At 43.2% G+C, this 24,513-nt stretch overlaps 1 protein-coding gene and 1 long non-coding RNA gene across 9 annotated transcripts in view; one reads left to right on the forward strand and one right to left on the reverse strand.

Moving 5' to 3' along the window:
- The window catches only part of LOC310678760, a 204,263-nt gene that overhangs the window by 46,719 nt on the left and 133,031 nt on the right, over positions 1 to 24,513 (forward strand). The window lies entirely within an intron of this gene.
- The window catches only part of GYG1 (glycogenin 1), a 38,255-nt gene that overhangs the window by 2,921 nt on the left and 10,821 nt on the right, over positions 1 to 24,513 (reverse strand). For 4 of the 8 annotated variants that reach the window (XM_083442897.1, XM_083442895.1, XM_083442892.1 and 1 more), the window contains exons 3-6: positions 21,434 to 21,608; positions 20,296 to 20,458; positions 19,847 to 19,900; positions 10,823 to 10,949 (exon numbers count right to left, since the gene is read on the reverse strand). In XM_083442897.1, the coding sequence (XP_083299023.1) occupies positions 10,823 to 10,949; positions 19,847 to 19,900; positions 20,296 to 20,458; positions 21,434 to 21,608 (519 nt within the window). The remainder of the gene's footprint in view (positions 1 to 10,822; positions 10,950 to 19,846; positions 19,901 to 20,295; positions 20,459 to 21,433; positions 21,609 to 24,513) is intronic. The other 4 variants (XM_083442899.1, XM_083442898.1, XM_083442894.1 and 1 more) reach the window with 1 other exon arrangement.

Below are 24,513 nucleotides of genomic sequence, written 5' to 3' on the forward strand. Positions count from 1 at the left end.
TCAGGAGGAGCTCTGCTTGATGGGTGGCTGCAGAAGGGAGCACTTTGTCATGGCTCCCCTACACAGGAGTAAGCATACCTAATCCATTCTACAAAAAAGCAACTAACCTTTGTAAGCTGCTTTAAATCGATTTGTTTTGTTTTTTTAAAGTATACCAAGACTAGAACATTTTGTATGCATTAAATACAACAAACAATAGTAGCTGTTGTAAGACCACCAGAAAGCCACCACTAAAGGGATTTCATACAGGTATTAGGGCAATTGCTCAGCAGGAAACCCCACATGAAGCAAGAGGCTGCATATCACCATTTGAAGCAGGTGAGATTTGGCACAATTCAGTGCCAATAGAAACACTGTTCTATGCTATGTATTAAGCAGCACCTAGTCTGCATAATTCATTCTGCTTCAATTTGTCACGTGAATAGCAAAGAGCTATGCAAGTCATTAGGGCTCCTTCTGACAACCAAGCCTTCAATCGGCCCCATTCTAGCATCTAAACATTTTGCTAGTGTTCACACCGTATAGCATGGCAATACTGATTTGCAGCCTTAGGACTAGAACATTTTTTAAATAACCAGAGCCTTAAATCCCTAAAATGCTGGATTTTATGCTGAGTTTTGCACAGTTCCTGTGCTTCCACAGCATTACACAATAGAACTCCATCTTTACCATATATACAAATATATGAGCGCTTAATAGTTTATCTATTCACAAGCAAAACTGAAACAACCTGAGATAACATGGGGTGGGTGGTTGTTTTTTGCAAGTCTGTGGCTGCCTAGTTATGTAGAAGAAGTTGAAAGAGACTAAAGTGTAAGGGGACCAACAAGGATCTGTGAGCTTCCAGAACTTATACACAACTTTCATTCAGTTTAGTCTAGAGAGAATTCTAGTATGCCCCATTGTAAGGACGTGGAAAACGTCTAGTCCCTATAGACTATTCCCCCCCTCCCCCAAGTTAGAAGTGAGAGCTGCCCATCAAAAACAATGGAGGAATGTAGCATTTTAGCACAGCAGTTACTGTGCTAAATGGACAGTAGCATGTCCATTGAGACAGAAGTTCAAGCACTGCAACTGCATGCTAGCCAATATAGCACAAAGCTCATGCATGCAACCAATTTGGTCTGGTAGAGAGTCTTGACAAGTAGATTTGGGGGTCAAAAATCCAAACTAGGTTTAGCCACATCTCTAACCTCCAATATGAGGGTACGTGATAGTTATTGGCATTTATTGGCAAGTTTAAAGCATTTTAGAATTCTGCCCTGCTGAAGGTGTCAGCTGAAAGGACAACTGGCTTGCTCAAGCAATTTTACAGCAAGTATCTTGGGAGACATTGGGCGACAAATGTGTGCCACCAAGCTAGGAAACCTCCCTCTTTGTACTAAATGGAAAAGTTTCAGAGGGAAGGAAGGAAGAACATATTTCTCCTCTCTCTCAAAACCTCCCGGTTTCAATATAGAGGGAACTGTTGGTTAAAGCAGAGTTCCGTGCCCAGCGGAAGGATGAGGAGTACGTGCTGCATACTCTTGGTTGCTTTATTTACAGTTCAAAGCAGTTATATTACAGAAAGACATCTTGCCTCTGCCGGAGCAGAAAAGCATCCTCTCTCATCGACAGCTTGGAGAGAAAAACAACACAGTGAAAAACAGGAAACCAGTGTACGTCACATCCAGTCTCCCTTTCCCGTGAGAAACTCCAACAGTACAGTACAGACTGTGGAATGTAAACACCTGTCTCGTGACAAGCCCTTTCGCTGCACAGTGAAGGAAAACAGAAACCAACATCCTCCCCCTTTCTGTGAACATCACTGGGCAGCGTGTTCGTACAATATCAGTACAAACCCAACTTCTGCACATAGGTACAGTGTTGATCCCTTGATACAATCTTGGATAATACATCAGCAGGAATTTTATTACCTGGCATATAGGACACCGTTACGAGTCCCTTCTGAATACATTCCCTAGCATGCTGCAATTTTAATTGCAAGTGCTTCGTGCTTTGCTTACAACCTTCAGACTTCAGCAAAGCCAAACATGCTTTGTTGTCCTGGTAAACCTGGATTGGACATTTGACAGGAATTTTCATATCTTTGCACAATTGTATCAACCATTCACAATCCTTAAGTGAATAAGACAGTGCATTCAGTTCAGCTTCACAAGTACTTAAGCTAACTGTTGTTTGCTTCTTGCATGACCAATCAAACAGACCCTGATTGTACATGTAGCAAACTCCAGACGTACTTTTCCTGTCTTCAGTGTCACTTCCAAAACTTGCATCTGCAAATATCTCAAGACCACCAGACTTCTGATTGTTAAATCTCAGTCTGTAATGCATAGTGCCTTTCAAATACCGCGCTATGCGTTTCAGAGCTTTCCAATCCTTGACACTAGGATTGTTGACTTGTCTGCTTAGCAAATTACAGCTAACAGCAATGTCTGGTCTTGAACATCTGGCAATGAAGTTTAGCTTGCCTAGCACACTTCTGTACAGTGTAGAGTCAGAAAATGCTTCTCCAGTGTCATCTACCTGATAACCTGTTGTCATCGGTGTGTCTACAGGGTTAGCATCCATCAGGTTTAGTTTGCTTAACACATCAGCAATTTTCCGTGACTGGTGTACTAGAATGTTACCATCTTGATCTCTTTCTATTTCCAGAGATAGGTAGTTGTTTACCTCACCAAGATCTTTCATGTCAAAGTGCTCTTTCAGTTGAGCTAGGGCGTTATTGTACATTGCGACATCTTTCCAAAAGAATAATAAATCATCAACATAAAACAAACAGTACAGTTTCTTTTGCCCCTCCTCTTTGACAAATACACATGGATCAGCTTTCCCTTGCTGAAAACCTAGAGAAAACAATACTTCAGTGAGTTTTGTGTGCCAACACCGTGCACTTTGTTTGAGACCATAAAGGGATTTCTTCAGAGCACAAACAAATCCCTGTTTTACCTGTACGCCATCAGGTGGAAGCATATAAAGTGATTCATCCAGAGATCCGTACAGAAAAGCTGTATTAATATCATGGTGACTAATGTGTAGATTTTCCTCTGCAGCTAGCTTGAGCATAAGCCTAATGCTTTCATACCTCACTGTGGGTGAGTAGGTCTCGTGATAGTCTTCACCTGGTACTTGTGCAAAACCTCTGGCTACCAATCTGGCTTTGTGTCTGACTATCTTGCCATTTTGATCAGTCTTCGCTTTGAAGACCCATTTGCTTCCAAGCAGTTTCATTCCTGGAACTACTGGAACTAGCTCCCATGTTTTGTTCCTTTCCAAGGAATCAAGCTCAGCCTTCATGGCATTTAACCATGGTTCAGCTTCCTTTGAATCCAAACCCTGGATTTCTTGGAAACTTGAAGGTTCAAATACCTTCTTGGAGCTTTTAACAGCTGTTACTGCTATCGTAGCAAATTCATCAGCAAATCTCTTTGGAGGTTTGCCTTTTGTGGCTCTCTGTGACCTACGAATTAGCCTTAAGTCTTCAACACTCTCCTCTTCCTTCTTAGGAGAAAAGCGACCTATTGTGAACAATGGTTCTTCCAATTCTTGATCAGAGCTTTCAGAGGGTCGCATAGAGGCTTTCGCACTCTTGAAATCCTCTGAATCACCCGATTCAGTTTCAGATTCAGACTCAGAACCTTCATCAGTGGGTGTGGGTTGTTGTGGTTGCTTCTGACTATCCTCAGTCTCATCACTGTCATCAGGATAACATTGGAAAATTCCCACATTCTCCCCCCACTTTGCATTGTATTCAACACTTCTCGTGAGCTTAATTGTCTTAGAGTCAGTCATCATTATTCTGTAAGACCCTTTCTGATAACCTAGAAAGATACCATGCAATCCACGCTTGTCTAACTTTGAATTTTGTGGTGAATGAACCCACATGTCAGAACCAAAAATTTTCATGTGTTTGATGTATGGCTTCTTGCCAAACATCTTCTCATAGGGGGTACAACCAATCGCTGAAGATAACCTGCGATTGTAACTGTAAACAAAACACGAGAGAGATTCGGCCCAATAACTCTCTGGAAGATTGGCATCATGCAGCAAGGTTTTTAACCCTTGAAGCAATGTCTGATTTGCCCGTTCCGCAAGTCCATTCTGCCATGGCGAGCGAGGACTAGACAAATCGTGTTGAATTCCTTTCTCAGTCAGAAAAGCTTCAAACTGCTGAGAAGTGAATTCTCCCCCGCGATCACTGAAAAGAGTCTTTATCTTCTTACCATGCACATTTTCCAACCAAGCACAGAATTCCTTGAACCTAGGAAAAGCCTCTGATTTCTGCTTGAGATTGTACACAAAAATATATCTAGAAAATGCGTCAATGAGAACCATGAAGTACCTATTTCCACCCAAAGAGGGCGCTAGTGGTCCAACCAAATCAGCATGAATAATCTGGTATGGTTCCGTAGCTTGCCTACTAGACACCTTACCTTTCGCAGCCATTTTCACCTTGTTTGCTGCGCATGCTTTGCACTTCATGTGGTACCTGCAGGGTCTAATAGTCATACCTTCAACCAAGGCAGGCATTTTAGATACTGCCTCAAAATGCAAATGACCAAATTTTCGATGAAAATCATGAATACATCCTGCATGCAAACTTTTGTTAGAACCTGCAATGCAACAAGTGTCATCCTGCACAACATCATCATAATACAAAACAAACAAACGATCAACATATTCAGCATGCAATTCATAGTCATTTTTCTTTGTGATGATGCACTTCTTGTTCTTGAAGGAAACGTCAATGTTCCGCTCATTCAGTTGTCCAACGCTGAGCAGATTATGTTTGGCGTCTGGCACGTAAAGGACATTCTGTATCGATAAGTCCAAACTGTGAAGAACAACAGTTCCGTAGCCTTTACTGGGAATAGTGTGGTCATCCGCCTGGTGAATCGCACCTTCCTGCGGTGTAAAAGACACAAAAAGTCTCTTATCGTTGCACATGTGGTGGGTCGCCGCCGAATCAACAACGAAGAAAGATCTAGACGTCTTCTGGACCTCTGCAACCTTTGGAGTGAAGCGTGAAACCATAGCCTTGTGCTGCGTTGTCCTAGACACCGGACCTTTGCCTTTGCCTCGGCCTTTTCCACGCGATGAGCTTTCGCTGCGCTGCTCTGTCTTGGCCCTGGGATATCTGCATTCCCTCTTCATATGGCCTAGACGTCCACACGAGTAGCATTTCACTGCCTTCAAAGCTTTGGCGCCATCTGGTGGTTCCACTGCACTATGGGATGACGTCTGTGAAGACTCCCCCTTGCCCATGCAGCTAGCACCCCGGCGATCTGCTTCATTTAACACCACGGCAGTAACAAAGTCCACTGTTAGCTGAGCTGTTGGCTGCACAGCAATCTGGGTTGCAACAGACTCCCAACCTGAACCCAAAGATTGTAGTATCATGAAAGAATACACAGCCTCTGGAAAGTTGAGTCCTCTCTGTTGCAGCTCATGTCTCAGATTTTGCATCTCCATCAGATGTAAACGCACATCTCCACCTTCAGCAAGAGCCATATTATGCAGCTTGTTAAAGTAAAACATAGTAGATCCAGCTTCTGTCCTTAAGTGAGCCTCTCTCAAAGAATCCCAAATTTCTCTGGCTGAGGTCTTATCACGCAATAGACAGAGCTCTTCTGGGGATACTATCAATGTAAGTGTTCCCCGTGCTTTGGAATCCTTAACTTTCCATGCATCTGTAACTGGAGCTGGGGGGGTTTCTGTAATGACCTCAAACAAACCCTCTTTCCGCAGAATTGCCTCTGCATACAAAACCCAGTCGGCATAATTTTTCTTGTTGAGCTTAGGAATCCCACAAGCATCCTGAAGGGCCATCATGACTCTGGCATTAGCCTTCAGCGTCATATATGCTGCTTTAAATCTTGCTGCGTCACTGCTGCACCTGCTTTATTCCAAAAGCGCACTGAAAAGTTACTTTCGATTTCCCCAGCATAGTAACTTGAGCCTGGGAGCCATTTTCCTATTCCCGGCAAAACGGCTTTAAAAGTTCAAAGTCCAGCCATAAAGCCATTAACTAGAAGCTGGCAGGCTGCCCGGAGCAGTAGCAACATACCTCATCAATCATGTTTATGCGCAGAGCAGATTCCAATCCGATCTGTCCCTCTGCATTCCGATCCTTTGCCGGCACTCCGATTCGACTTCTGGAGCCCATAACCACGTGTTGGTTAAAGCAGAGTTCCGTGCCCAGCGGAAGGATGAGGAGTACGTGCTGCATACTCTTGGTTGCTTTATTTACAGTTCAAAGCAGTTATATTACAGAAAGACATCTTGCCTCTGCCGGAGCAGAAAAGCATCCTCTCTCATCGACAGCTTGGAGAGAAAAACAACACAGTGAAAAACAGGAAACCAGTGTACGTCACATCCAGTCTCCCTTTCCCGTGAGAAACTCCAACAGTACAGTACAGACTGTGGAATGTAAACACCTGTCTCGTGACAAGCCCTTTCGCTGCACAGTGAAGGAAAACAGAAACCAACAGGAACAACCATTTTCTGGGGGACTGCAGATTCGTGTGCCACTTTTGACTCCAGAAGTTGGGTGAAACGGGCTTACGTGTAACCACCGCAGTGCGCAATGACCCAGAACACAACCCCCGTGCCTGTAATACAAAATCCTGGTGGCCAGTCCCAAACCTAAGTCCTCAACAGGACAAAGCCTTCACAGAAGATTGGGGAGGGGGGAAAATGGATTTGTCTTCTCTCTCCCTGTCAATCCACTATGAGTTCTAAATATTGTCAATACTACTACTACTACTACTAATAATAATAATAATAATAAATTTTATTAATACCCTGCCCTCCCCGGCCAGAGCCAGGCTTAGGGCGGTTAACACCAGTAAAATTACAGTAAAAACATAATAGGAAAAAAACCCCAATTTAAAATACAGGTTAAAATGCAATTTAAAATGCAGCCTCATTTTAAAAGTAGCCCATAGATCAAAACCATAAGGGGAGGGAAACATAAGGGTCAGACCGAGTCCAAACCAAAGGCCAGGTGGAACCGCTCTGTCTTGCAGGCCCTGCGGAAAGATGTCAAGTCCCGCAGGGACCTTGTCTCTTGTGACAGAGTGTTCCACCAAGTCAGGGCCAGTACTGAAAAGGCCCTGGCTCTAGTTGAGACTAATCTAACCACCTTGTGACCTGGGACCTCCAAAATGTTGTTACTGTTATTTTATTGCAGGCCAAAGAGGCAACACCCATTACAGGCTGAAATTTTAGGTGTGTCTCATTGACACGTGATCAACACATGGGTCCTTTTGGACCAGAGAACAGGGGCATATTGCAATGATCTGACGTAGGTCCCCAACTTTTCCTTTCTACTAGCAAACCTGGGGGGGGGGGGGGGGGTAAATAGCCTGCTTGGAAACAAAACAAGGCCACCCAGAAAAGAGGTGATGATTTCTACATAAAATCAGATGACTTCCTAGGTATTCAAAAATACAGGTTTTATAGGTGAGATCTACAGAATATTGAGGATATGGCGGTAAGAAAAACACTATTTTTTGTGAGCAAATGTATTTATTTATCCATATAAATTTGTGTCTGAAGATCTCACGGCAGTTAGCAACAGAAAAATACAAAAATACCTATCCCGATGCCTGCCCTTTGGAAAAGAAACAAGATGTTCAGTGGACCTGAAGTCAGGCAGAGCAAGTCTGGAGGTCAAGTCTAGGGTCAAGAGCAGTTAAGCCACTGAATGTTGAAGCTTTTGGTTTAACATTAAAAAAAAAAGGGGGGGGGGGGAGAGAATGGAAGGAATTTGCCTGCTTGAGCCCATGACTGCTTATAGTATCACGGGAGGCAAGCATGGGAAGAAGAATGCATATCCCAAGGTTAACACTCTTTCCCCCAGCAATGTAGCAACAATACAAGCTGAGAGGCTTGTTCCTGAGTGCTTTTGCTCTAAAGCATAATGAGGAAAGGTTTAGGCTAGATGGAAGGGAAAAGAGGTCCTCTGCAAACCCCGTACAGTACTATATAGGGCACCTTTTCCAGGTTAAAGTACCGAAAAAGAAGAAAAGAAATGTTATTTAAAAAAGACCTTTTCAATTTTGACTTCTCATCTCTAAGTTGCTTTGGTCATTTCACATGACAGTTTGCATCTGGTTTATTTCTACAGTTTTCATAGTTCACTAGCCTAGGAGATACGAGTTCTTGTATGGAAGCCTTATTTACTTCAATAATTTTACTGTAGGGAGTTAGGCCTGCAGCTGGTCGTAGATTCTGGATAAAATTATTATCCCCTCCCTTGTTGACTTCCAGCAGAGTTATAGAATGATTTGGACAATCTCTCTCTCTCTCTCGTGTGTGTGTGTGTGTGTGTGTGTTCTATGTACACTGACTAGCCAAAGTCAAGCTCAGAGCAATGGAGGGGCAGAGGCCAAACTAGAAAGGCAGCCTACTGGGGTATGTGGGAAGACTGAATGAGCTGTTAGGTATACATCAGGTCAACTTAGTAGGATTCTAATGGGCAACTCATTTGCCGAGTTAACATGCATTCTAGGCCTGCCGTATAGTAACTGGATCCCATTTGTCCACTGCCAACTGCCTTTTCGCCTGAGCAAAATGCTAAGTTAGCTACCTGAACCTATTTGGAACCCTGACATCACTGCTTGAAGGATTTTATTTAAGAGGCTGAGGTTTGCACCTGTTTTTGATAAATCCCCTTTTCCATTCTAAAAAGCCAGCAGATTAGATGTGATCATAACAGGGTTTAAAATGTCATTCATTCCGTGAGCTGTAACTGCTTGGCACAGCTTGAATCCCCTGGGTGGGGACATTCAGATTCATTCTCCCTGAAAGCCACAAGTTTCCCAGAGACTCAGGCTTTCAAGCTGTCACTTGAACGGGCAGAGGAACGGCCTTGGGTCCACCAAAAGCAGAGACAACAAGCCTGATCTCAAAACAGAAAGGAGGTAAATCATAGGAACCAGCTATCACATGATTCAAGTAAGTCAACAGCTTAAAGACACAACACCACAATACCATACACTGAGCCAGATATTCTCTCTACCATCCACTCAGTACTATGTATTCATTCCAGTTTGCATGGACTTCCAAGAATAAGTCTTCTAATTTTAACTTGACAGTGCTTCATATGATGCTGCGATCACAAGACATTTTGAACCTGAGCCACCGAACACACTGCTTACGTTAGCTGCTCCACAGAACTCTAGTTACTTGATGTTGCCTGGAGACTTGCTCATACAAATCGCTCATTAACTTCTGGATATATGAGTGGCATGGGTTAAGATATTTACTTAAACCTTACAATTTCCAGGGAGAATTTAAATCTGGACTCTTTATGGCTGGCATCATAAAGAAATAATTTAGGCTACATCAAGCTTGGGAAATAGATACACTATGCTGTATATGTTTTTGACTACGACCATATGGTCTGAGGCTCTCGTCAAAGGGACTTAAGGCTACGATCCTATACTCATTTACCTGGGAGTAATTCAACTGAACTAACAGGGCTTACTTCTGAATAGACCCATAGAGGCTGGCACTTAAGTTTCAAATGTAGAATGTGACTGTATTGTGCATCGTGTCTACTCAAAGGAAACACTGTGCCTCAGTGTCCAACAGCTCACAATACAGTGGTACCTCTGGATGCGCACACCTCTGGTTGTATATACTTCAGGATGTGAGCACAGCAAACCCAGAAGTATTTTTCCAGGTTTCGCCACATGCACAGAAACGGTTCTGCTGGTTGTGGAAACCTTGGGATCCAACTGGAGCTCTGGAATGGATCCTGTCCGCAACCAGAGGTACCACTGTATTTCCTGAAGTCCTAGACTGTCTTAATATTACCTTCTTAAGAAGGCATTCTCATTCCTTTTCCAAAGGTTTTTACAGAGTACCCTTATTGCATTTCTGTAGGGACACTGCAATGCCCACTTGCCTGCACGTTCAGAGGTGGAAACTGAACAAAGCAATTTGTTGTTCTAGTCTATTTCTCTCCCAGCAGTGGCTGGGGTGGGGTGGGGTTGAAAGCAGGCCTCTCCAACAGCCCTGTTGGCACTCGGTCTCAAGCAAATGTGGACTACATTTGTGGAGGTTTTAGACAATTGGGAAGTATTCAAAAGCGGCTCATGTCTTGCATTACCAGTCCTTTCTGTACTGCGACGGTAGGAGAGCTCCTATACTAGGGGTGGGGTGACCATCCCAGGGTCACACGGGATGCAGTTTTAGGATGGGTATTAGCAGCTTTGGAAGGAGCAGGGCCATGGGCACCTCTCACATGGGCATGGGGTTTCAGCATTCCATGTCATGGATGTAAAGTAGCCACACTGCAGGACCTCCATGATATGAAGTAACATCAGGACAAGTGCTCAGAACAAAGATCAGGAAGCTAGGTGAAGCCATATTACAACTCCCATTCTTCCTGGCCACTGGGCTAGGCTGGCTGTGGCCAATGGTTCCCCAGTCCTGCCTTTGAAGTTAAGACATTATATTTGTTGTAAGCACTGTTTCCCAGATGGCTGTCGCAAGATAAAGAAGTGGAAAAGACCTCATACAATCCACCCCCAGCTGTAATCAACATAGCTTAGGTATTTAATTTAGAACAGATTGAAGTCTACTATAGCAAAGTCAGACTTACAAATAACTTCCTGTCCTAAATGAGGTATGAACACTTTCATATCAACAGGTCATAATCTCTTGTTTCAACTATATTTGCTCTTGCTTGGTGGCACCTTGCAAGAACAAGCACAGACCAGACTGGTCTGCACTTTGGAAACAGCCTTCACATAATATGAACAGGAGAAACCACATACGTAAGTTGATTTTATACATTTTGTCCACTTACGCTTTAAATGCCGGGAGATAGGAGTAGATCGAAATACTGCTTAAGTTATAAATAAATGGCAGGTGCTTGCTGATGTCTGTAGTTGCCCAACTGCTGAAGAAAGTGTTTAATAAACCCTGGTCCCCACCTGAAAGAGAGACATGATAAGAGTTTAACAGGGCCCATGACAATGCATAATTGAGCAACCCAATAACAACAACTCTAAGTGCTAGTTGTCCCCTTGTCTAATCAAGATGTGTGCAAGCACCAGTGACTCATGAGTTTGTATTCTTGCCTCCAAACTGCTGGCATTTTACCCAAGGCAATTGCTTCAGTGACCTGAGAAGGGGTTGTGTGTGTCATAACAGTACGCCTTCAGATTATTTTGCAGTGTGGAAAGCAATAGATAGATGTCACAGGGCCTTGTGTGTTGTGCAACTCAGCCTAGCCAATTCTGGAGAGAAGCAAGGCAGCAACTATGATACGGTGGTACCTCTGGTTACGAACTTAATTCATTCAGGAGGTCCATTCTTAACCCAAAACAGTTCTTAACCTGAGGTAACACTTTAGCTAATGGGGTATCCCGCTGCCACCGGTGCACGATTTCTGTTCTCATCCTGGAGCAAAGTCCGATGTACTACTTCCGGGTTAGCAGAGTCTATAACCCAAAGTGTTTGTAACCCGAGGCACCACTGTATTGTCAAAGTGGTGTATTGCCCTTAAGTGAGGGGTTTTATTTATGTATTCATTCAGTCAATTTATATACCACCCTTTATAATATTGTACACCGTCCTGGGATCTTCTGATAAACACATTACAGAACATCACTGATAAAAATGTAATAAAAAACATACTGACAGATAGTCTAATAATAAAATAGTCATAACAACAGTCCTCCCCCTGCCCCACAGGCCACTGATTATTTAATAGCCTGGGTAAAGAGAATGTTTTTGCCTGGTGCATAAAGACATGTTGTAATGGCACCAGGTGAGCCTCTCTGGGGAGAGCATTCCACAATCTGGGAGCCACCACAGATAAGGCCAGTTCCTTTGTTGTCACCCTCTGAACCTCTCTAGGATGGGGGACATAGAGATGGGCCTCAGATGACAAGTGCAGGGTCTAGGTTGGTTCATACGAGGCAAGGTGATCCTTAAGATATTGAGGCCCTGAGCTCTGTAAGGCTTTATAGGTCAACACCAGCACTTTGAATTGAGTCTAGAAACTAATTGGCAGCCAGGGCAGTTGTGCCAGGATTGGTGCTATATGCTCAAACCGTCTTATTCTGGTGAGCAATCTGGCCACTGCATTTTGCAACAGCTGATGTTTCCGAGCCGTCTTCAGAGGCAGCCCCATGCATGACATATTGCTGTACACGAGCTACAGACACCAACTTTTAATTAGTTAGAAAAATCTATAAACAAAATTTATAGGCAGGCAGCCCTGTTCAGGGAAGTTTTTAATATGTAAAGCTGTACAGTTTTTAACACTTGATTGGGAGCCACCCAGAGTGGCTGGGGAAACTCAGCCAGATGGGCGAGGTATAAATAATAACATTATTATTATTATTATTATTATTATTATTATTATTATTATTGAAACACTATCTTAAGAGGTGTATGTAAGAAAATCAATAAAGCAGATAAAAGTCAGAAACACACTTTTAAAAACAAACATACAAAACTAAATCAGAGATCTGCTGAAAGAAAAGAGTTTCCAGCAGGCATCAAAAACACCTGGAGACGTCTACATAACGTCACTAAGCAGAGAGTTCCAAAACATAGGTGTTACCATGCTGAAAGCTCAACTCTTTGCAAATGTAGAATGAGCATTATATGACATTTCTAAAAAGCACATGTTCCACAGATCAAAGCTGTCAGATAGGCACAAATGGGACCAAGCAGTCCCTCAGGTAAACAGGTCCCAAATACTTAATGCAGTTGCTCCAGTGACCCAATTAATGACTGTGTTCAGAACTAGAGCCAAAGCCACAGCAAAACTTGGCAGACCCAAGCAGAATTTGTATGCCTGAGACAGAGCTAGGACAGAAATGTCTGGGTTTTAGGTGTAGCCTGGGGAAAATGAAGTTCATGGCTTTTTAGGCATCCATAATCGTTACAACAGTTGTTACTATTTGGATCAATAATATACTGGCAGACAGCTTCTATTATTATTATTATTATTAGACAATGGTCAGGGATGATGAGAGTTGTAATCTAATGATTTCTGGAGGGCCAAAGGTTCTCCACTCCACATCAAATGACAACTGCTCAGATCCATTTCAGTTTAAGGCAGCAGGAATTCCAGATAAGGCAATACATTCTCAATATGCATTTAACAATAACTAAATGTAGGACGCAGGTGGCACTGTGGGTTAAACCACAGAGCCTAGGACTTGCCGATCAGAAGGCCGGCGGTTCGAATCCCTGCGACGGGGTGAGCTCCCGTTGCTCAGTTCCTGCTCCTGCCAACCTAGCAGTTCGAAAGCACATCAAAGTGCAAGTAGATAAATAGGTACCGCTCTGGTGGGAAGGTAAACGGCGTTTCCGTGCGCTGCTCTGGTTCACCAGAAGCAGCTTAGTCATGCTGGCCACATGACATGGAAGCTGTACGCCAGCTCCCTCGGCCAGTAAAGCGAGATGAGTGCCGCAACCCCAGAGTTGGCCATGACTGGACCTAATGGTCAGGGGTCCCTTTACCTTTACCTTTAAATGTAGGAACAATTACATAAGACTGATAGTAGGTTTTAACATTTAATTTACACAGGGAGAGACAAACTGTCCACACTACTTAGAAGCTCAGGACTGCAATACTTCAAGGACTGCCTCTCTCCATATGAACCAACCTGTACCTTGCGATCATCACCCGAGGCCCTTCTTCGTGTGCCTCCTTCATGAGAGGTCTGGAGGGTGGCAACACAAAAACGGGCCTTTTCTGCAATGGCTCTCCGTTTGTGGAATGTTCTCCATAGGGAGGCTTGCCTGGCACCTTCACTACATATCTTTAGGCACCAGGCAAAAACATTCCTCTTCTCCCAGGCATTTGTCTGATCAGACAATCTATGACCTTTTAAACCAGGGGTCAGCAACTTTTTTCAGCTGTGGGCCAGTCCACCATCCCTCAGACCATGTGGTGGGCCGGACGATATATATTTTTTTTGGGGGGGGGGATGAACAAATTCCTACACCCAGAGATGCATTTTAAATAAAAGCACACCTTCTACTCATGTAAAAACACGCTGATTCCCAGACCATCCATGGGCTGGATTGAGAAGGCGATTGGGCTGCATCTGGCCCATGGGCCTTAGGTTGCCTACCCCTGTTTTAAACACACTCTGTGTGTGTGGGGCGGTATTTTTTGTTTGTTTGTTATTAAGTATTTTTGTGTTTTTATATTGTAAACTACCTTGTGATCCTTGGGTGAAGGACAGAATATAATTTTTAATAATAAGAAGAACCACTCCCACCTATAAGTTATTGGATATATTGGTTCTGGACACTTAACCCATAAATTCTGACTTTGTCAGCTGTATGCCTGCTGGAAATAATGTCATTTCTGAACTCTGTGGTAGCAAGCATATCCTACTATTTAGTGTTTGAAGTTTTAAGCCCAATGCCCTTTTATGTAGCTGAACTATTCCTCTAAAGAGGTGCATTGCATTGTTTTTTCTCATTAGCAGCAGAAAGATTTGTGAAACGGAATTTTTTCCATATGCTTCTTTTCAAAGAGGCAGATTGAAGTATACTAGGATTGCTTTCTACAAACTCAAGATTACTACTTATACAAGATTATCAAATTCTTACTGAAGTTCTGGTTCAGACCTTCTTGTATCAACTTTGTAATCTAGATTCAGGGCTACTTGCTGGCAAGGTTTTCACAAAGCTAGGAAAGAAAAGCCCCCAGACGCTGCACACATTTCTAAGGAAATAACAGCTTCATTTCTATTTCTAGTTCCCACAGCAGAAATATTTCACTCGATGTTTGCTTTCAAATGTGCCATGGTTAGCATCAGAGTTTACCCATTATAATGTTTCCGCTTCGAATGAAATTCAACACACTTGCTTCTCTCTCTCTCTCCCTCCCCCGGATAAATTCAAAACTATCTTATTATGCCAAAGCCAAATGAGTGAAATACAGTCTGAAAGAACACAACACTTCTACTTGTGTTTTGTTCCAGACAAAACACCATGAAATCACTATTCTTCTTACTACAAGCCTTCTCGTATCCATGCCAGCTTTACTGGTGCCAGTGCTTAAGTTACAGCACAGACAGTAAAGTGATTCAAAAGTATAGTCCCAAATAACTCTTGCTATTTGACATGGGTACTTTATTTTGCACTCCCTGTTATTTTTCATTCACTGGAACAAATGCATCTGGTGGAAAGCAACTGAAATCAGGACAAGAAATGCCTCTTAGGACTTTCTCTTAGCTTCCACTGACCAATGCAAGCAATTCCAAAAGTTAGAAAGTAACTTTAGTAGCAAGTTTAATCTATGAGAATGCAGCCCTAGAATGCTTTCCCCCCTGCTCCAGATTAGCTAGGATTGCATTCCCATGGTAATCCATTCATGGTGGTGTCAGTATCTAGTCTGCATGTATATTTTATAGCAAACTGAAGCCAATTCAACTGTGCAGCTATGAACAGAAGCAAAGCTTCTGCTTCTAAGTAGTGTAAATAGCCTTTCCCTAGGCAGAGTTCCCATGCACTTGAACCATCCAATATAATAGCAAAGAACAACCATCATCTTCACCATTACCTACACAGAGAATTTTGTTAAAGAACAAAAGCATTCCATCACAAGCAGCAGAGTTTAGCCTTGTTAACAATGAAAATGATGCTATACAAAGCAAGCAAGCAAGCAAGCTCAGGGGTGTCACCCAATGTGGAATGTCTAATTTGTGTGACTTCTTGAGCCCTGGAGGCTCTTTCCTACTGCACTCTCTTGCTTGCAATACATCATGGCCCTGTTGGGTGTGTCCATGCAAGTGGCCAGCCTAAGCAAGAAAAGGATGCATTTATTTATAAGCCTACCTCCTAGCAAAAGGGTTTCCCTTCAAGGTTCAGGCAAGCCTAGTGCACCTTCACATTAAGCTAGCCTTCCCCCAGGTGATTCTGCTTCCCCAAGTTCAGGTTCTCTTTTTTCCAACAAATACTCAATATCCCATACTTTTAGAGCATACTCAGTTCACATTGGACTTTCGTTGGGGGGTCCCTCATTCATTTTAACTTTTTCAAATGTCAGGGGTGCCCTTCTACAATAATTCTGTTCACTACAGCAATTGTGAAGCCACCACCGGGCAAGCATGATGAACAACAAACCTCTCCCCACACAATCTTTACGATGTGGAAGTTAGCAAGGATGGTCCTAGCAATTGCTTGGTGATCCTGGTCACCTCCCCATGTCCAAAGCTGGGAAGAAGGTTGCAGAACCAAGGCACCTGGGGGCTGGAAACTGGCAGCTGATCTTTCCCGACAGCCTTTTCTGTTTGCTTGGTCACTGCTGCCTGAAGGTGCTCCAAACCTTTGCTTGAGCTACCACTATGCTTCCTTCCCCATCAGCTCTTACAGTAGAGGCTGCCTAACGGCACTCGAGGCAACTTCAAGCTGGAACACAACCTGCCTGGAAAAGGCTGAAGTGTGCAAATGTTTGACTTGGCAACACAAATAGTAACTTTCCCCTCTTGTTTCCCATTATCTCCAGTCTTTTCTCTACCCAAGTTCACTCTTAGAAGCAGTAATTACCTTCTGGTCCATCCCATCCTATAATGGATGTTTGAACCCTTGTGTTAAGTAGCATGGCTGAAGATATTTGTTTTAGAGTGGCCTGAATGGGAAAATTTTCATCTCTACCACTCTTCTCTGCCAGGGATTGAATTGGTTCCAAAATAAATAAATAAATGACTGAAACCTTTAGAAGCATTTTGAAGACCTGGAATATTATTTTAACCTTCTTACTATGTACACTGAGAGTTAGTGGGATTTAGTATGACAGTGGAGACTATGATCCATATCTCCACTCACCCACGAAGCTGGTTGCGATTCCTTCCCACAGGCTAATCAACTTAACAGGTTTGTTGTAGAGATAAAAAATAGGGGGTGGGAACAATGTTTGCTACCTTGAATCTCTTGGCGGGAAATGGGATATCATGCAATATAGATATGATGAGAAGGGAGATATAAACACATAACAGAAACTATTTTAACATTTTGTTTAAAAGCCTGGCTGAAGTATTTATAATGGTGAAATATGATGGGACGCGGGTGGCGCTGTGGGTAAAAGCCTCAGCACCTAGGGCTTGCCGATCGAAAGGTCGGCGGTTCGAATCCCCGTGGCAGGGTGCGCTCCCGTTGTTCGGTCCCAGCGCCTGCCAACCTAGCAGTTCGAAAGCACCTCCAGGTGCAAGTAGATAAATAGGGACCGCTTACTAGCGGGAAGGTAAACGGCGTTCCCATGTGTGGCTCTGGCTCGCCAGAGCAGCTTTGTCACGCTGGCCATGTGACCCGGAAGTGTCTCCGGACAGCGCTGGCCCCCGGCCTCTTGAGTGAGATGGGCGCACAACCCTAGAGTCTGTCAAGACTGGCCCGTACAGGCAGGGGTACCTTTACCTTTTTTATTATTCCCACAACAGGATTCAACAAGTCAATCCCAGGTGATTTGTTAGATGTATTAGCCAGGGACGAGGGGGCAAGTATTCAAAAGGCAGGAGTGAACTTGAAACGCAACCTCCCTCTGCTCAAAAAAGCTGTCTGAAGCTATATATAACATAGCTCTACCCCTCTGAGTTGTAGCTGCAGACGGCAGTGCTCAACTTCCATTGACAAGGCAGCTGCATCTTTCTCCTTATCTGCATCTTTGGAGATAAGGAAGGTAAATCAGGCTTCCTCATCCTCGGCCCCCCAAGATGTTTTGAGACTACAATTCCCATCATGTCTGACCACTGGTCCTGCCAGCTAGGGATCATGGGAGTTGTAGGCCAAAAACATCTGGAGGGCAGAGTTTGACGAAGCCTGGCATAAATGCCTTCCAGCCTTAATCCTGACAATTCACTGCAAAGAACTTCATGAGTAGGTACAGTGAGGGGGGAAAGGTATTTGATCCCCTGATAAATTTGCCTGTTTGCCTTTTGACGAAGAAAGGACCAGTCCATAATTTTAATGGTAGGTTTATTGTAGCTGTGAGAGACAGAATAACAGGAAAACTCTCAGAAACCCAGAAGACGATAGTCAAGAGATTGATGTGCATTATAATGAGTGAAATAAGTATTTGATCCCTTTGCAAAATATGACTTAGTACTTGGTGGCAAAACCCTTGTTGGCAATTACAGAGATCAGACATTTCTTGTAGGTGGCCACCAGGTTTGCACACATCTCAGGAGGTGTTTTGTGCCACTCCTCTTTGCAGATCCTCTCCAAGTTAGTAAGATTTCAAGGATGATGTGTAGCTACTCGATCCTTCAGCTCCCTCCACAGATTTTCAATGGGATGAAGGCCTGGAGACTAGCTAGGCCACTCCAGGACCGTAATGTGCTTCTTCTTGAGCCACTCCTTTGTTGCCTTGGCTGTGTGTTTTGGGTCATTGTCATGCTGGAATACCCATCCTCGACCCATTTTCAATGCCCTGGCTGAGGGAAGGAGGTGCTCACCCAAGATTTGGCACTACATGGTCCCGTCCATCGGCCCTTCGATACGGTGAAGGTGTCCTGTCCCCTTAGAAGCAAACACCCCCAAAGCATGATATGTCCCCCTTCATGTTTGACGGTGGGGATTGTGTTCTTGGGGTCGTAGGCAGCATTTCTCCTCCTCCAAACACGGCGAGTTGAGTTGATGCCAAAAAGCTTGATTTTGGTCTCATCTGACCACAATACTTTCACCCAGTTCTCCTCTGGGTCATTCAGATGTGCATTGGCAAACTGCAGACGGGCCTGTACATGTGCTGTCTTGAGCAAGGGGACCTTGCGGGCTTTGCAAGATCTCAGTCCTTTACGGCGTAGTGTGTTACCAACCGTTTTCATGATGACTATGGTCCCAGCTGCCCTGAGATCATTGACAAGTTCCCCCCGTGTAGTTCTGGGCTGCTTCATCACTGTTCTCCTGATCATTGCAATTCCACGAGATGAGATCTTGCATGGAGCCCCAAACCGAGGGAGGTGGACAGTTATTTTGTGTTTCTTCCATTTGTGAATTATTGCACCAACTGTTGTAACCTTCTCACCAAGCTGCTTGGCAATAGTCTTGTAGCCTAGTCCAGCCTTGTGCAGGTCTACAATCTTGTCCCTAACATCCTTGGACAGCTCTTTGGTCTTGGTCATGGTGGCTACTTTGGAATCTGCTGGATTGCTTGCTTCTGTCGACAGGTGTCTTTTGTACAGGTACTGTGATGAGCTGGGATTACAGGTAAGACCTCTCCTTTACAGCAGGTGCTTCTAATCTCAGCTTGTTACATACAGTGAAGATACCAAGTAGCCTGACATCTGGCTGGTTGATAGGGGATCAAATACTTATTTCACTCATTATAATACACATCAATCTCTGATTTTTGTCTTCTGGGTTTCTTCCTGTTTTTCTGTCTCTCACAGCTACAATAAACCTACCATTAAAATTACAGACTGGTCATTTCTTCCTCAGAGGGCAAACGGGCAAATTTAGCAGGGGATCAAAGGGGATCAAATACTTGCCCCAACTCACTGTATTCTGGGTGACTATAGAGGGTTTGAAAATGTGGTACCCCACTTCCTGCTATGGGTGCATTATGCAAAATGCATTACGGCACTCCCAGCTCTCTACATGCTAGTTTTGGAACTGGTTTTCCCACACTGTTCTGCGATGGTCAAAAGAGGGTTCCCTTGATTATACCATTCTCCCAGCAGATATATAATGGCACTTGCACAGCAAAGGAGCAACCAGTGAGATTTCCCTTCTACTTCTGTTCGCCAAAGCATCTACAACATTTCCTATTTGACTATTGAGCGACTGACTTTTTATATGTTAAAGCCATCCAAAAGTAGCCATGCTTTAAAATATCAATTTTCCTGTTTTAATTATTTACTTGTTGGCTCACGCCATGACTTGGGTTCCGTGTCCGGTAAGAAAGCTGGCAGAACTAGGAAATAAAGCAGCGTTGGTTTTACATGGAACAGAACCACAAGAACCACTATCAGATATATGAAAGCTCTTGGCAGTTAAAGGAAAAATCTGAAGCTTTGAAAGACTCTCTCCTTGTAGTTATTTCAATCAAATACAGACAGCCGATTTATCGACAGATTACCTACTTCCCTCTCACTGCACTTCAGTCAATTTAAGGAAATCTTATTAATGTTTCATATATCCATTGAACTAAAACCCCAATCTATAGAAAGCTTTCAAAAAGCACAGAGTCGTTCAAGCATTAAATATTTCCTACATAGTGGTTTTTTTGGATTCACAGTACAACATTCACAAAGTATTTTTTAAAAGAAAGCTCTTCCCACAACTGCTCAGAACCAGTTAGGCACATACCATCAAAGCTGCCTTTCTCTGTTGCAAGTTGTAACAGCTGATTGAATGTTTCAATGGAAGGCCGATAGACAAAAACTCCTGAATTGAAACAGTCTGGCCAGCCTGGATCTGGTGCTGCTGAAAGCTCTTCTCTTTCAAAAAGTTCATCAATATTTGACAAAACCTAGTAGACAGGAAGAAGGTTTGGGGGTACAAATTTAGTATTCCGGTCGTGAATGCAATGATATAAGTCCCCTTTCTCAGAGTACTGCACTTGATATCTGGGCATAGTTTTTCCCTGGGGAAAAGTACCGTATTTTTCGCTCTATAGGATGCACCCAACCATAGGACACACCTTGTTTTAGAGAGGGAGAACAAGAGAAAAAAAATCTCCCCCTCTCTGCTCAGCGTCCTTTCAGCGAAGCGGCAGGAGAAATGGAGACCCTTCCATTTCTCCTCCGACTTGGCTGAAGGGGCGCTGCGCAGCTCTCCCTCTCTGCTGAAGCCAGGAGAGTCTTGCTCTCCAGGCTTCAGCGAAAGCAACGCGAAGCCTCCGGAGCGCGGAGGGAGCACTCCCTCTGTGCTTTGGAGGCTTCGCGTTGCTATCACTGAAGCCAAGGAGCCTGCATTCGCTCCATAGGACGCACACACACATTTCCCCTTAATTTTTGGAGGGGGAAAAGTGCATCCTATAGAGCGAAAAATACGGTACATTTCACTCTATGCAGTCAAGCTCCAAGAACTTCTTCCTTGCAACTGCAGAAAAACCATGTTGCCCTTACTTGCCCAAGCTTTGCAGTGGTGAGAAGAAACTGCTTTCTAGACAATGCAGACACTTCTGGGATTCTGTGAGGTTGCCCCACAGCTTACATTAGGAACGTCTCATGCAACCTAGCTTCTGTTCTTAGGATGACATCACTGCCCATATACTGGCAGAGGAAGGAGATGCTGCTGGCACAAAGCAGCTGGGTGCATTCAATGCTGTGGGTTAAGTTTAGCTTCTCTTGCAGCGTGCTGGCAAGCACATGGGTCTCAAGTCAAGCATGGCAAAACAATTTGTTTTAATAATACGCACAAGACTCATGTTGCTGCATAAATATCCACCTAAAACTTTAAGAGATCCAACAAACAAATGTGTTCTTAAACAAGTAGTACATACCATCGTGTCTGCATCCATGAAAACGCATTTTGAGTACTGTATTAGTTCCCAGCAATGGAGTTTTGTCAATGTAATACCAAGCTCGGGCCTTTTCAACAGTGCAAGGTGGGCTGAGTCTCCGCTGTCCAAGACATCCACTGGCTTTACTTCATCAAAAACTTTTTCCAATACTTTCCTATTGAAACGAATGGTCATAATTCAGTGCTTGCTCTCAACCATATTAACTCCCACCTCTCCACAGATCTTTTGAGAAAGGAGATTGCTTCATTCCATTTCCACTCAACACATCTTTAGGAATTTGCCTAGCCATGTGGCAACTTTCTAAAGAGCACACCTTCAGGTAATGCTCTTGAAAGGCCGTGAATTAGTAGCATGGAAGGACTGTCAGCATATATAGGACCTGCATAAACCCACACAGACATATGGGTCTGAAAGATCTAGGAACACACTTGATAAGACAGCTGGCTATTTTAAGCTGCAGGAGCTGAGGAAGGAGCTTTTAAAGACTGTGCAAAGACTTCTGGGCAGCAGCTGAGATATTCATACAATATCCAATTTGGTTACAGAATACACTTTATGTCAGCACTGTTGGAACACCAATAAAATTTAAAAATGAAGCTCCTACTATATTTTGATTCTGTGCTATTATGTTGTAGCAATGACTGTTTCATTTAGACACTGGACCTTGTTGCAGTGCACTTACAATTTGTGTAATTCCTTCAGTTCCCTCTAAATCCGTATGACATTTTAGAGAGGGACTTTTAAAGATTAGGTTTTATGGAAATGCTTATGTAACACTTTTTTTTATTATGTATGCATAGTAAACACACCATTTATATTGCATGTAAAAAGCAGCTACTAAAACATGACACATAAATATATTTGAGTGATCAACTGCTACATGCACAAAAGGGTTAAATGCAGAAGCAACTATGCCGTTAATAAACAGGAAAGCATTCTACAACTCTACATTTGAAGAGTATTGAGACAATATCTGAACATTTGTATTTCAACTGTGCAGCGTCAACTTTGGGTAAGACAGGAGACCTCTTCGCCAAAAACTGTAATTGAAGACCAATCAAGACAACGCCTGGTTTTGTAGTTCTTTGATATCAGATGCTTAAATTGCTTCTTCAAATTCAAAGCTTATTAAAAAAACATGCTACTGCAATCAGTAGCATATTGGGGATGTTTCTCACTTTACCTTCTGCTGCTCTATTCCTCACTACAAAAGTAAAAAAAATAAATCCTTCCAATAGCACTTTAGGGACCAACTAAGTTTGTTATTGGTATGAGCTTTCGTGTGCATGCACACTTCTTCAGATGGTATACCAATAACAAACTTAGTTGGTCCCTAAAGTGCTACTGGAAGGAATTTTTTTTACGGCTACCTACCTGTAACTACAAAAGTAGTTTCAGAATCCTCAGACCACAGGGAAGATGATTATTGTAGTAATCCATCCCCACGCTAGTATTACCCCAGCTTCTAGAAGGAATGGTACTGGTGTGTGGAGGACCTGCAGTGTGGGATGTTATCACTTGGATAGTGTACAGGTTGTAACTGTGGGAGAGGAGGGAGACAAGCCAGGCAGCCAGTTAAACCAGCCCCCACTTGTTAACTTCATCACTGCCACCAAGTGGATATTTTTCTTTGTCTCTACTAAACGGCCCTTTAACCAGCCCAACTAACTCCCAATACCAGGTAGAGCGACATGGCACTTAAGGCATGCGTCAATTGCACAGATCAATTCCCACCCCCAACAAAACAGAATCATAGAATTATAGAGTTGGAAAGGACTGTGAGGATCCTGCAATGCAGGGATCTTTTGCCCAAATATGCTGTAAAGTTTTGCAAAGCAAAATGTCTGAATGGTTTGAGGAAATGATTTTAGAAAAAAAAGTAATCTTGCAGTCTGAATTAAAAATAGATTTTCTAGATCTTTTCCTTAACCAAGACAATACTTATCAAATTGCATGCCTAAGGTCAACTGCTAACTCCCGTGATGGGCCTCTTTTGGTTCCCTTTGCTGCAGTGTCCAACAACTTTCAATTGTTCCCATCTTTTTGCAGCTTTTCAGACTTCTGTCTCTACCACTCTTTTCCTCTGCAGCTTCTGCAGCAGTAACTAAGTCCTTCCCAAGTGAATGGTAGACCAAATTTCTAGAGTTTAAACCATTTTTAAACTCTAGAAAAAGAAATGCTCTTGTATGATGTTTCATGCACTTGACATTACATTTTAACCAAGGAACTACAGCTCCTATGACATGCAATTTTGGTGCACCAGTTCAGGCCACAGATAGATAGTGGAAATAATTCACATGTAGGTAAAGTAATCCAGTTGTGACAATTGGCTGTGCTGTCAAGTTTCTTTCATGTTTGGCATACCATTTAGAAGTCGGACTAGTTTTCACAGGAAGAGGATGCAGTTCAATTAATCAAATCATTCCTTTTAACTAGATTTTCCATATACAATCCTGATCCCCCCACCAAGAGATCAAATAGTGTTTTATTAGTTATCTACTTTCTGTTCCAACCTGTACCTGGAGATCCAATAATTGCATAGGTCTTTGTATTACAGTATTTCCAACATCCATTGGCAGGCTGACTAGATCTTGTGAAGGAGACACCTGTACATGCATTATTTCTTTTGGACGATATGATCAGAAGCACACTGGCCCTCCAGATGTGAGGGAAAACTAGTGCCAACACCAGGCTACAAATTTGCTCGATTAGAATCAATTTCTAGGCTGTCCTCTCCCACTATACAGCGGCTGCCTTATACCAGAATGAAGAAACAGGAGGCACTGTTATTGGTGGTGGCAACAACCTTGGAAGGAAATGCCTAGGAGAAACAAGCCATGAAGACTGGCATTACTGTTTAACTGCTGGTGGAGGGGGGAGTAAACTATCTCAGCACAGCTTCAGTTTTTTGGCTTCAATGGGAATTTCTCTTCCAATTAGAATTGATAGGGATTTTATTGGGGAGGGAGAAATAAGTCACAGCTGTTTTGTTTCCTTTCAGTAAAAACATTGTAAAGGATCTCCTACTGTGTTAACAGATATTTCCATTTGTCTAGCTA

This window comes from Podarcis tiliguerta (genome assembly GCF_965153285.1).
Source record: "Podarcis tiliguerta genome assembly, chromosome: 5".
NCBI classification, from domain to species: domain Eukaryota; kingdom Metazoa; phylum Chordata; class Lepidosauria; order Squamata; family Lacertidae; genus Podarcis; species Podarcis tiliguerta.